This window comes from Fragaria vesca, linkage group LG4 (genome assembly GCF_000184155.1).
Source record: "Fragaria vesca subsp. vesca linkage group LG4, FraVesHawaii_1.0, whole genome shotgun sequence".
Classification (NCBI taxonomy): Eukaryota; Viridiplantae; Streptophyta; class Magnoliopsida; order Rosales; family Rosaceae; genus Fragaria; species Fragaria vesca.
The window spans coordinates 17,386,814-17,400,067 of record NC_020494.1 but is presented as its reverse complement, the minus strand read 5'-3'; the positions used below and the strand labels follow the sequence as shown (position 1 = coordinate 17,400,067).

The 13,254-nt window shown below is 38.3% G+C and overlaps 4 protein-coding genes across 4 annotated transcripts; 1 reads left to right on the top strand and 3 right to left on the bottom strand.

The window, feature by feature from the left end:
- Nucleotides 1-1,660: 1,660 nt before the first annotated feature.
- On the bottom strand, nt 1,661-2,551 carry LOC101313889 (putative F-box protein At1g47730-like). Its single transcript, XM_004298332.1, has one exon. It carries the CDS (start codon nt 2,549-2,551, stop codon nt 1,661-1,663), a length of 891 nt encoding a protein of 296 aa, XP_004298380.1.
- Nucleotides 2,552-3,944: 1,393 nt separating this feature from the next.
- Nucleotides 3,945-5,147, bottom strand: LOC101313602 (putative F-box protein At1g32660-like). The gene has a single exon (XM_004298331.1). The coding sequence runs from the start codon at nt 5,145-5,147 to the stop codon at nt 3,945-3,947; it is 1,203 nt and encodes a 400-aa protein (XP_004298379.1).
- Nucleotides 5,148-5,588: 441 nt separating this feature from the next.
- On the bottom strand, nt 5,589-7,690 carry LOC101314077. Its single transcript, XM_004297200.1, has 5 exons — nt 7,466-7,690; nt 7,314-7,386; nt 6,804-6,855; nt 6,631-6,700; nt 5,589-5,895 (listed from the first exon to the last, which is right to left on the bottom strand). Exons 1-5 carry the CDS (start codon nt 7,583-7,585, stop codon nt 5,809-5,811), a joined length of 402 nt encoding a protein of 133 aa, XP_004297248.1. The 5' UTR covers nt 7,586-7,690; the 3' UTR covers nt 5,589-5,808.
- Nucleotides 7,691-9,895: 2,205 nt separating this feature from the next.
- On the top strand, nt 9,896-13,194 carry LOC101313792 (triose phosphate/phosphate translocator TPT, chloroplastic-like). Its single transcript, XM_004297199.1, has 12 exons — nt 9,896-10,567; nt 10,675-10,734; nt 10,842-10,907; nt 11,008-11,086; nt 11,183-11,303; nt 11,641-11,736; nt 11,834-11,946; nt 12,051-12,128; nt 12,225-12,341; nt 12,479-12,578; nt 12,669-12,769; nt 12,864-13,194. Exons 1-12 carry the CDS (start codon nt 10,287-10,289, stop codon nt 12,888-12,890), a joined length of 1,239 nt encoding a protein of 412 aa, XP_004297247.1. The 5' UTR covers nt 9,896-10,286; the 3' UTR covers nt 12,891-13,194.
- Nucleotides 13,195-13,254: the final 60 nt, after the last annotated feature.

The following is a 13,254-nucleotide window of genomic DNA, read 5'->3' as shown; positions in this document are numbered from 1 at the left end:
CAAAAACAAAAAAAACAAAAAACAAAAACAAAAAACAGACAAAAAAAACAAACAAACCTTCTCCTCAGGAATTCCATTAGCCCATAAAGCACAAAGTGACGATGTAACAAACTGTTGAATTCATAGTTAATTCCTCATTCTTTGTACGAAATGTCTAGAACTAGAACTATAGTATGTTTAGACATTTAGACCTAAGTTATCGATCAAGTCTGTCAACTCGAATGCCAGGCTAGCCATATATTGACAGATGCGCTCCTGGTTTTCAATAGAGCACTTCATCAGAAGTTTCACCAGCTCAACAGTGAGCACACACTGTTGGTGGCCATGGCGATTTCTTTTGCATCTATGTTTCATAACAGAAAAAAGAAAGAAAAAGGAAAAAGAGGAAGCAAGGCAAATTCAATATTACGTACATAGCATCACTTCACCAGTGGAGATACAATACACCATGTGAGAAAGCAAGAAATGAAAAGCCATACCACCAAATGTTTAACTGGACTCAAGACAGATATTGTTGGGTTATGCGGAAGAATAAACTGTAGAATGGAATCAGAACTCACAACCACAAATGTAAAATGTAGCGGAAAGAAAATGATAAAGAACACCGAGTATTAACGTGGTTCGGCAAAGTGCCTACGTCCACGGGACAACAACAACAAAGAACCTTCACTATTCTAATAAAGGTTACACGGAGAGAAACACTACTTCAAGACTCACTCTTGAAGGGATACACTCTCACACACACTTTGTTTTGTTACACACACAAACTCTTAACTTAGAGTTTTCTCTCTATCTCACACTCTTGTATAGCACAAGGTGAACTCACCGGTTCTTCTATCTCTTTTGCACCATTGCAAATGCCTCTATATATAGGCAAATATATGCATGCATTCTTCATGCACTTCCCATGCAAATCCTTCACGTCCATGCACAAGGAAGAGAATTCAAACTTCTTCCTTAATTCAAGCTTCAATGTTTGTATGCACCATCAATGCATCTCCATCCTTTTGTCAAACTTTTCAGCCACCAACAAGCTTATACATATAGGCTCTCTCTCTTGCATTTCAACATATACACACTACCAATTTTGCTATTTATATACCATCTTGCCTCTTGGTTAATTGAATGGGTCTTGAGGCTTCACCGAAAAGGTTTTTCACATGTAGTAAACTACATGACATCCTCCTCCAAATAAGGAGGGAAATTTGACCCATCAGATATGGTACTGGAAACCAAATGTATATTCATCAAGAGCTATAGTTGGAAACTGGAAACCATGCATGCATGGATGCTCATTGCTCAACTTGATTGATCTTAATTAGTTTAAGCGGGAAAGGGTTTCCACATAACCTCCAGTAACTATTACCGATCCCTCTGGTAAAAAAAAGTCGGTTTTCTTATATGTTTTAGGTTTCATATCGTAAAGATGCACCGAGCCATATTTACGTTCGACGTCGCTGAACGGACGGAGCAGGATCTCTGGACTGAGAAGGATCTCTCCTGTGTGGATTGAGCAAACAGGACGGGGGGATCCCAACCTCCACCATTGAACAGGAAACATGATTTTCTCCCTGACCCAAACTTCATTTTGGTAATCCTTCAAAATCCAGAAATCCATTGCTCTTCCATACGCTTGTACCTCAAGATTAAACACAGCCAATCATCCGTTCACTTCAATTACTCGATAGTGGCCACACTTAAAATCTTGGGGAAGTAGGATTACTCTGAATCTCTCTTCTACAACGTCAAAAGCCAAAAGAATAGGTCGATAATTCTTACAATAAAACCATTGCATCCAATGTATGGCTCCATGGATGCACAAATAATGTGCCGAGAAATTCAATCGGTGAGGATCAAGACCAAGAGCTTCAAAGTCTATATCTGCTACATCCTTCCATGTATTACTTGTACCACCTAGAGTGAAAACCTTGAACTTGACCCCCGTAGTCCCGGTACGAAGGGATGTGAATACCTTATACACGTTTGTAAGAGAACTGAACCCAAGAGCAACAGCAACTTTGGTATAGAGGCGCCGCGGCAATTGAAAAGTAGCGACCTCTCCGGTGTAGAGGTTGGATATATGAACAGGTAATTGAACACGTTTCAAAGGTACCTTTAAGTCAAAATGACAGACTAGGCCGGACGAAGCGGCTAAATAGCATGAAGAAAAGGGGTACGAAACCCAATATGGAGCGCTAAAAAGGCGAATGGGAGGTGTAGTATTAAGAATCCCAGACTTATCATGGTAGACTCGTGTCGAGAAGAACTGACTTTGTTTTCCAGGGATGGTGAAGAAAAGGTTAGTGGTGTGTTGGTTGAGATTCTTGAGATTGTTTTGGTAAGCAGTGACAAAAGATGGACTACGAATGAAAGAGGACCATGACTTGCATACGCACTTGCAGCGGAACAACGACTTGGCCGGTAGCCTTGAGAAGATCTCAAAACTGAGATCTGCCGGGAGATTTGGGAAGTTCTCAAATCTGAGATCTGCCGGGAGATTTGGGACTACTTCTTCAACTTGACCTAATTTTATGCGTCTACGTTTAGCCATATTTTCGCCTAGGCTATGCAGAAAGAGAGATCAAACTTGGGAAGAAGATGAAAGTGGCAGCTTGGCTATATAGTGGATGAATTATGTGAGAGAAAACTAAATCGTAATCATACTAGGACTAGGGAACCTAGACAGCCAGATTCCTATATAAATTGGGGAAGAAGATAAAAGTGGCAGCTTGGTTATATAGCGGATGAATTATGTGAGAGAGAAACCAATCCGTAATCCTAATCATACTGGGGGACTAGGAAACCTAAAATTGCAAAATACCAATATAAAATCATAAACATATACAGTAGTACCTTTTTTTTTTTTAATCGAATGTCAACTCATATATTGCTCAACATACAGTACAAAGAGTAACCACCTATTAGGGTCAACAATAAGAATCACTCCCTATGACTACTAAACAACCAGCTACAGCCTACAGCTAGGTCCCTAACAATCAAAAGTACATTCACCTTCTAATACAGTGTATAGCTCAATAGTACAGTAGACTCACTCCTTAGAAGAGAGAATAAAAGGGTAACAACCAAAGAGAAAAAGTCTACTGCCTCCGATCCAAAATTAGAGGTAGTTATATTCTGTGAGGCTAATTAATTATATTTGATGTGTTACTATAAAAATGTATGTGTGAAAATAAAATTTCCATGGTTTAAGAGATAAAAATAAAAAATAAAAATAAATAAATAAATAAAAAACAGGAACGTACATGTATATCAGTATATGCAGACTTGATGTTGAGGTACCTGAAATAGCCCGGGACGTAGCAATTCTTCTGCAAGAGGCGATCAACCTTCCTTTAAGCTTTCTCACACTCGCGCGACCAATTTCCACGATGGGGAACCTTTGCATACAATGAGGAATATGAACAGCGTTTCATCCTGCAGGCGTGCAGGGTATCTGTGCATATACACCTTCAACAAATATCTGTGCTGTAATCTAATATATATAAATGACCAAAAACAAATTCAAGTATACATAAAACCAATTGTGATAGCAGGAAGCGATGATCCCATATGACAATTACCAACATGACACAATCTAGCATTCTAGCTACCACAAAAGCTTTGAGAACTATCATCTTGAACACGTAACGAATACACAAGTTCAAACAAAATAAGCAATCTATACAAATACAAGGAGTTAAGGTTCCTCCTTAACAAAACCTCTTTAACAAAACAACTTTGAGGCAAACAAAAGTCTTCTTCATGATTCAAGATTTCAAGATGTCCAACTCCTCCTCGTCTTTCCGAAGTCAGTGATGTGTTCAAGGTACACACACATGTTGGATATGGGGATTTGTTTTCTACCATCATCAAGAGCTATAGTTGGAAACTGGAAACCAAGCATGCATGGATGCATGCTCATTGCTCAACTTGATCGATCTTAACTAGTTTAAGGGAGAAAGGGTTTCCTCATAACCTCTGGCAACTATTACCGATCCCTCTGGTAAAACGATGTCAGATTTCTTATATGTTTTAAGTTCCATATCATAAAGATGCACCGAGCCATGTTTACGTTGGTCCGGATTGAGCAGGATCTCTCCTGTGTGAATTGAGCAAACAGGACGAGGGTATCCCAAGCTCCACCATGGAGCAGGAAACATGATTTTCTCCTTGACCCAAACTTCATTTTGGTAATCCTTCAAAATCCAGAAATCAATTGCTGTCTCACTCCCTCGGAACTCATTATTAAACACAGCCAGACATCCGTTCACTTCAATTACACGATATCGGCCACACTTGGGGCCAGGCTTGTTTTTAGAATCTTGGGGAAGTCGGATTATTCTGAATGTCTCTTCTACAACGTCAAAAGCCAAAAGAACAGGTCGATTCTTACAATAAAACCGTTGCATCCAATGTATGGCTCCATGGATGCACAAATAATGTTTCGAGAAATTCAATAGGTCAGGAACAAGACCAAGATCTTCAAAGTCTATGTCTGCTACATCCTTCCATGTATTACTTGTACCACCTAGAGTGAAAACCTTGAACTTGAAGCCCGTAGTCCCGGTACGAAGGGATGTGAGAACCTTATACACGTTTGTAAGAGAACTGAACCCAAGAGCAACAGCAACTTTGGGATAGAGGTGCCGCGGTAACTGAAAAGTAACGACCTCTCCGGTGTAGAGATTGGATATATGAACAGGAACTTCAACTCGTTTCTTTCTCTCATGAGGTTCAGCTGTGTCAAAATCTAGACAATAACAGACTACGCCGGACGAAGCGGCTAAATAGCATGAAGAAAAGGGGTACGAAACCCTATATGGAGCGCTAGGAAGGTGAATGGGAGGTGTAGTATTGAGAATCCCATACTTATCATGGTAGATTCGTGTCGAGAAGAACTGACTTTGTTTTCCAGGGATGGTGAAGAAAAGGTTAGTGGTGTGTTGGTTGAGATTCTTGAGCTTGTTTCGGTAAGCAGTGACAAAAGATGGACTACGAATGAAAGAGGACCATGATTTGCATACGCACTTGCAGCGGATCAACGACTTGGCCGGTAGCCTTGAGAAGATCTCAAAACTGAGATCTGCCGGGAGATTTGGGACTACATCTTCAACTTGACCTAATTCCATGCGTCTACGTTTAGCCATATTTTCACGTAGGCTACAGGAGATGTAAGCGGCAGCTTGGTTAGGAAACCTAAATAGCCAATTACCAATATAAAATCATAAATACTAGGAATTTAGTTATATTTTGTGAGACTAATCAATTACCCAAGGATTTATGTTTTACTTATTTGATGTGTTACTATAAAGATGTATGTGTGAAAATTTCCATGGTTTAAGAAAAAAAAAAAACCCAAGGAATGTAAACGTATATGCAGACTGATGTTGAGGTACCTGAATTCGAAATAGCCGGGCACGTAGCAATTCTTCTGTAAGAGGCAAACAACCTTCCTTTAAGCCTTCTCGCACTCAGTTTCCACGACGGAGGACGTAGACATAATTCAGTGATTCAAACAGAGCCTTTGCATTCAAGGAGTTATTACATAGAATGGTAGAAACAGGCAATATATGCATAAAACCTTCAACAAATATCTGCGCTGTAATCTAATATAAATGACCAAAAACAGATTCAAGGATACATAAAACCGATTGTGATAGCAGGAAGCCATGAATACCGTATGGCATTAACCAACATGACACCATCTAGCATTCTAGCTTGCACAAAAGCTTTGAGAACTATCATCTTGAACCCATAATGGATACACAAGTTCAAACAAAATAAGCAAATCTATACAAATACAAGGAGTTACGGTTCCTCCTTGACAAAGAAACTTTGAGGCAAGCAAAAGTCTTCCTCATGATTCAAGATGTCCAATTCCTCCTCGTCTGGTTTCTGAAACAAGAGACGAATCACAACGTAAGGTTTTTAAAGGAAATGTTTGTCGGATTTGCTAAAACATAAAGCTTAAAAGGAAATGTTTTAAAATGTTACAAGGTATAGAGAGAAAAGTAATTATTTGAATACACAGTCTTGTTACATTCTCAAGCTCCAACACTCCCAAGACCCGGCTATATAGAGACAAATACGCTCATCCCTATCGAGGTGTGGAATTCTCCCGAAGGTAGACAATCCAAGCATAAGGGTAGAGAGGCCGATCCAGGATAAAGAAAAGGGTGATTTGAATAGTCAATAAGATGGAATGATACAGAGAACAAGAGAATAAGGAATGTGAGGAAACAAGTTCTCGTTCTGATCTGCACAAAGCGACTGTTTATAGAACATTGAGCAAAGGCCAGGAAATTGATGGAAGAACCTGGCCGAAATCAGTGTTGTGTTCAAGGTAGGCAGACCCTTTTCACTCCAACATTCCCAAGACCCAGCTATTCACCTCTTACTCATTGAGTGCAACGGAAAAGGTACACAGATGGTCTGACTTTGAAATGATTCTTGTCGGATATAATGATTCTAAGTGTATACACTAATCCCTCACTGAATGAACCTCCTATTGAGTCTACACAGATGTTTGATATGGGGATTCAAAAGTAAAAGGAAAACAAAAGAATAATCAAAGAATATAGCGAAAGTAGAAATACGAAAAAAACTGATCGACTCAAATTAGTTACATACCAGCATTTCCAAGTTATAGAACCGATCCAGCAATTGGAGAACCTCATCAGAAGAGAAGTTCCGATCAAAGCTGAAAACAACACACGAAACTCTGAATCAGAAATTCTAGAACAAAGGAAGCAGAAATTGTGGAAAAATGTTTAAAAAAAAAAAACCAAGGAAGCAGAACAAACCTTCTCCTCAGGAACTCCATTAGCCCATAAAGCACAAAGTGACGATGTATGCCTGCAGGTGAACAAATTGTTGATTGCTTATATATATGTGAAAACAATGATACCAAATAAGGAAATTGATTTCGTCTTTGATTCGCTTATCAATTACTCGACTTGCATTAACTCCTCCACAGTTTCTCCAAATACGACAGACAAGTGCACTTAATCAATGATTGTTCTCTCAACTTGATCATCACATTCCAAATTCAATTCAGCAAAAGTGATAACTATACTCCACACATTTTTTCCTACCAAGAGTGCAAATGATCAATGCCACTACAAAATCAGTACCAAACATGCACTATTGACTAAACTGAGCATTTACAGGGTAAAAATTTCTCAAAAACAAGATTCAGTAATGTAATAACAATCAGATGGTGCTTAACCCCAAATTCTATACATTTCCATGCAACACTCACACATAAGATAACAAAGATTTGAAATTTGAAGTTAAGAAATCAAAAAACCTGCCTTGCAATTTAACTGGAGGATAAATTTCAAGAGCTTCCAACAGTCTGAGCTCCAATTCAACCTGGGATTGCTCCTATTGACCATAAAATTGAACACAATTAAATCATGTTTATATAAAAGATATTTATTTAAAGAGAGGAAAAAGGGGGGACCTTGGGGAGGGAAGAAGCAGAGGAAGGAGGAGCCTTGCAGGGAGAGTGTACGGACATGCCGTCTTGTTCTTCTTCTCTTGGTTTACTGCCACCACCACCACCACCACCACCACCTTTCATTGCTCTCTCAATTTTACTTTTATAAAAATAAATATACTTTTGCTCTCTGTTTTACTGAGAGGGCAAAAGGGTTTTGTGCTGGTTAAAGTTGAAGAATTTGTTCCTGAATATGGAAAACAGAAACCAAAGCAATTTCCTTTCTGTTTTGCTAGGTTTTCCAATTTTGATCCAAATCCAATTCCCAAGTTGATGTGGGTTCTGTTATTGGGCTTCTCTACCCAGGCCCAAAATGATTACAATTATTTGGGTAATTGGGATGCTTTTCCATTACACATAGATTCTCCGGCCAACAAACCTCTTGGTTTCAGGTAGTTCCCGCAGCCACTTCCGCCATATCAGCTTTCCGACCCCGACAACGTTCATGAGATCATTACTCACAAGTCACAATGTATAGTATAGATGTTTTTCTTTTAGAAACGTAACGGGGTACACATGCATCTTACCTTATGTGACAGTTGATGTAACAGAAAAATTAACGTATCATCAAATTTTATTAAATAAATAAAGTATCTGAGCCACACCATCTACCACATACGGTGGAATATAGCTGGTTATCCTAGAAGATGGTTCATGTAGCATAACTCTCTAACTTTGGTTTGTATGTAAGACTCATCACTGAAAACTAACTTGCTTCGGATTATGTGACGACTACGTTGTGATATCTAAGACATCACTTATTTCCCAACAGTAATAGAAGAGGATTCATGGTGTGCTATGAAGAGTGGATCTGACAACTCACATCACGTAGTTGATGTGTAGCAAAAGAACAATAATGGTGATGTAAAAAGAGAGCTAACGACCTTGCCTTGGCAATAATGGAGGCTGAGGAAGAGTGACAAAGACAACCCAATTGACTCTATTGGTATCAGCAGCAGCATACGTTGGACAACATGCCCCCCCTTATCTTTCTTCACTTCTACTTTTCCATCAGCTAGCTATGCTATTGTTGGAGGAGAAAGCTTATAGTTTATTGTTTACTTTAGTTAATGTTCTTGATGACCTAACTATCCAAAGTAACCAACTTTCGTGATTCATAGATCACAAAGTTACCAAGTTTAGAAATACGACGTTGCATTTGGCGGCGGCTGCTGTTGCTTCTACCAGTCCGTCAATGGTCATCAGTTCGTCACCCACTTCCACTTTTGGTTGGATTCAGATCAAAGTGATTAACTACCAACTCTAACTGTTAGCTAACTCTCCCCTTTTATCATTAATAGTCTTGCAACAATGGTAGACTAACCTTGATCATCCTTCTATCTTGCAAGAGCCAACACATTAGCAAGATAGAGTTTGTTCGTAGTTCATTTGGGAATTCCAGTCCAAACTAAGATGTACAATATTACGGAAAAAAGCATCAAGATCTCTTGAACGAAGAAATGGTTGAATTTCATCACGAGTAAGAACACACAAGTAGGAAATCCGGCATTTTCAAATATGACTCATATTCTATAGAATCTGATTAAGAAAAATGTGATCAAGATGGTTAGTTTGTTATGTCCGAGCGCCATTTTTGACAACACACTTTTCGTCTAAACAAGAATATTTTGACTCCAAATGCCGCATGACATGGCGAATCAAACGCATGATAAACTTCTCCTAAACTAAATTACTTTCTAAAGCTAAATGCTCTCTCTATACAATACTAGAATGACTTAGTATTGTGGTGTCTTAGGGCATCTTTAGTTAGTTTAGACCATGCAAATATTCCTCTAGGTAAGACGAAGCTATAAGTGATTTCGAATAAGCTAGGTTTATCTAACATGTCGTGGTTCTAAGATACTAGTCTTTTACTAATCGGTAGTTTTTATGATTATTTGTTTATTTAATTTGTTTTAATTTTTATTTTGTTTTTACTATAACAACCCTTGGTTTTTATTTATGTTAGTTGATTCATTAAGAGTAATTATAGAAGTTCATAATTTGATAAAGTTTTTGAGGGCTTGACTTTATAGTAGCAGAGATTTAAGTTTTTTTTTTTTTAATAAAAAGTACATAAAACTAAATATGGGAGCCTGTAGGCCTCATATACAATATTTGAGTTGTCCTTCATATTACACCACTGTCACCACATCAATGTTTTGCATAATCATAAATTGACTAATGTACTTGGTTTCTGGTTGATCTAGTCCTTCATGAACACCAAGCTTTCATGCCCAACAACTTCATAAGCATCTTGTCTATAAACCCTTTACAGCAACAAAGACAACCATGAACAAACAAAGAGCATTTCAAGTTTGGTGGGTAAACTTAAGCTACAAGACAAACAACAAGAAACAACAGCCTTGCTAAATGCACCTATCACTCTTCTTCACCAGTCTCTCTCACCCTCTTCTTCTTCTTCAGTAGTTACCAGTCTCTCTCTCTCTCTCTCTCTCATTATTGTCAACCTTCACCTTTTCACAACCTCTATGATCTCTGATACTTAATCACACTCTTGGGTGTTCAGATTCTGTGTTGCAGTTTCTCAAAACCAAACAATAAGTTCTTGTGGATTCTGTGATATCTCTTTCCATAAACAAAGAACGGGCTGCCTTTTCTTTTCTTCTTGCTCTCTGTTTTCTCCGTTCATCGTTTATATTATAAACAAACCCACCTCCTCGTTTTCACCGTTCATATATTGCTTTAATACAATTCCTCTGTTTTTGCTTACGTACTCCACCCCTGTTCAAATTCGTCGACACTTTGTTTCGGGGCTCTGAAAATGGCTTCAATGATCACCCCAGTTCGCTCCCCAATACGTACTAATCAAATTTCCTCGCTTTACTTATCATCCACTAGGATTTCACCTTCCAATGTTGCCCTCAAGACTCGGACTCTGTCTTCTCCAAGCTTGGCTTTTTCGCCGTTGCCGGAGAAACTTAGAGTTCCGGCTTTGTCAACGGGAGTTTCCGGCTGGAGTCAACACCTGAGACGGCGAGGGAGTGTTGAGTTTCCCGTGGTGAAGGCTGCTTCTGATGGTGCTGAGATTGAGATTACTGAGGGGTTGGGACTTTCTATTTTCTTACTTTGGTTTCTGTTGCTTTTGTATTTTTTTTATAAACCAAACCATTTTGAATATTAATAATGAGTTTGTGATTTTTTGAGTGCAGGTCAAAGGGCTTTTTGGAGAGATTTCCTTTCTTGATTACTGGCTTCTTTTTCTTCATGTGGTAAGTAATCAGTATTTTTTTTTCCCTATTTTGCAATTAAATTGTGTGATGATGGTGATTAATGCAGATATATGTTCATGATTTTTTGGCTTTTTGTTTTATTTCAGGTACTTCTTGAATGTTATCTTCAATATACTGAACAAAAAGGTCTACAATTATTTCCCATATCCATAGTAAGTGTTACACCTTTGCCAAATGAATCAGAAGTTCTTTACTGAGCCTTTTTTACTGTTTGATCACAAGATTGATTGGTGGATTTGATTCCTGTTACAGTTTTGTTTCTGTTATTCATCTCCTTGTGGGAGTGGTATACTGTCTTGTTTCTTGGTCTGTTGGTTTGCCGAAGCGTGCTGTAAGTATTAGTTTTTTTCTGCAATTGATTGTTATCTTCGATCTTTAAAGTCATAATATGGCTGTTACTGACTAGATCGTGTAAATTGTTGGCCAGCCCATTGACAAGGAGCAACTGGCACTGCTGACCCCAGTCGCATTCTGTCACGCTCTCGGACATGTCATGTCCAATGTTTCTTTTGCAGCTGTTGCTGTGTCTTTTACACACACCATTAAAGGTATAAATGCTATAAAAAATGTTGGATTGTTCATTCATCAGTGTCTGTTGTTGGTCAATAAATTGAAATGCAAAGGCATATCTCACTACTGTCTTACTAGTTGTACATTGTCAATGTTCATTCTGTAAATGAACGTTGCAGTAGTTCTATTTGAGTCCGGTAAATGGGATTGTGATTAGCAAGCATAGTGCTCTTGCTAGTTTACTGATATGTGCTTTTGAAATTCTAGTAGAAATGAGACACAAAAAACAAGTTTACCTTTATTTATGATGATCATTTTTGTCTTGAAACAAACTAGTTTACTGTTAGCTTACTGATGTGTGCTCTTCCTCAACAGCCCTGGAGCCGTTCTTCAATGCTTCTGCTTCTCAGTTTGTTTTGGGACATCACATTCCCTTGTCCCTGTGGCTCTCATTAGCCCCTGTTGTTATTGGTAACTAACTTTTTCTTCTTTCATCTTCTTTCATCTTTTCATGTTATCTCTCTCACACGCCTTGAGTTCAAACAACTGAAGTTAACTTGTGTTTTAGGTGTGTCAATGGCATCACTCACTGAACTCTCTTTCAACTGGCTTGGCTTTGGTAGTGCAATGATTTCAAACATTGCATTCACCTACAGAAGTATCTATTCCAAAAAGGCCATGGTAAGCAGGCATCAAGCCATCAACTAATTTGATTACTTCTGTTTTCCACTTTTTCTTCATTATTTGTTTCATTAATAATTAGAAAATATCACCTGAAATCACAGACAGGAATGGACAGTACAAATGTATATGCCTACATTTCAATAATCGCTCTCTTGGTTTGCATCCCACCAGCACTAATTGTAAGTTTGTTTCTTTTCATACACATCGGCTTTTTAAGTTTGGCAACATGGTTCATTTACCAAAGACAAATGTTGAATGCGTTGTATTGATGTCAGATTGAAGGACCCAAACTGATGCAATATGGTTTTAGAGATGCGATTGCCAAAGTAGGCATTTACAAATTCTTGTCTGATTTATTCTGGATTGGAATGTTTTATCATCTCTACAATCAGGTAAACCATTTCCACACTTACTGCATACAACCGAAAACATGCATGGTATTTGATACATTTATATATAGCGCGTTCATCCTATGCATATTTGAGTGCCCTTTTTTCATTATAAACTGGTTCTTGGGTTTCATTTGCAGCTTGCTACCAACACTTTGGAACGAGTTGCACCACTAACGCATGCAGTTGGAAATGTGTTGAAACGTGTCTTTGTGATCGGGTTCTCCATTGTTGTTTTCGGTAATTGCTTGCATCCTTCTTTGTTGAACTCTGTACTATGATGCTGTTGGTTACCATGGTTGATTAACTCACATATATGAAATCCTGCAGGCAACAAGATCTCTACACAAACTGGAATTGGTACCGCAATAGCAATTGCTGGTGTTGCCATTTACTCCCTGATAAAAGCAAACTTGGAAGAGCAAAAGAAGGTAAGGAGTTTACAATCTTTAACTCTTTCTTTTGTATCTGAAGTAACCATTTTGGATTGAGCTCACATACAATGCATCATATGTTCTATTTCAGAAGGCTGCTGCCATTTCCACATCATAAGAGCTCTAGCATAGGATGAGGGTGCTGCAAGTAAAAATTGATGCTGCTGTTTGACATTGATGGGTCAACTTACATAGATCGCAGTGGATTTTTTTAGCGAAATAAAAGATCCGAGAGAGAATGGAAAGAGAAAATAATATCTATGGAGTCACAGGCTTCATCTATAGATAATAGATTACAAAATGCTCATTGAACTTTTGACTGTTTTTGTACCATGCTCACCAATTTATAAGTGATCTGCAAAGAGAATTGATCACTGCTGTTGCAAGAGAAAAGCATTGTCTTTCAATACAATGTTATGTCATTTTTTGACATACCCTCTTTCAATTTCATCAACATCTTTCACAAGCCTTGTTTTCAATGG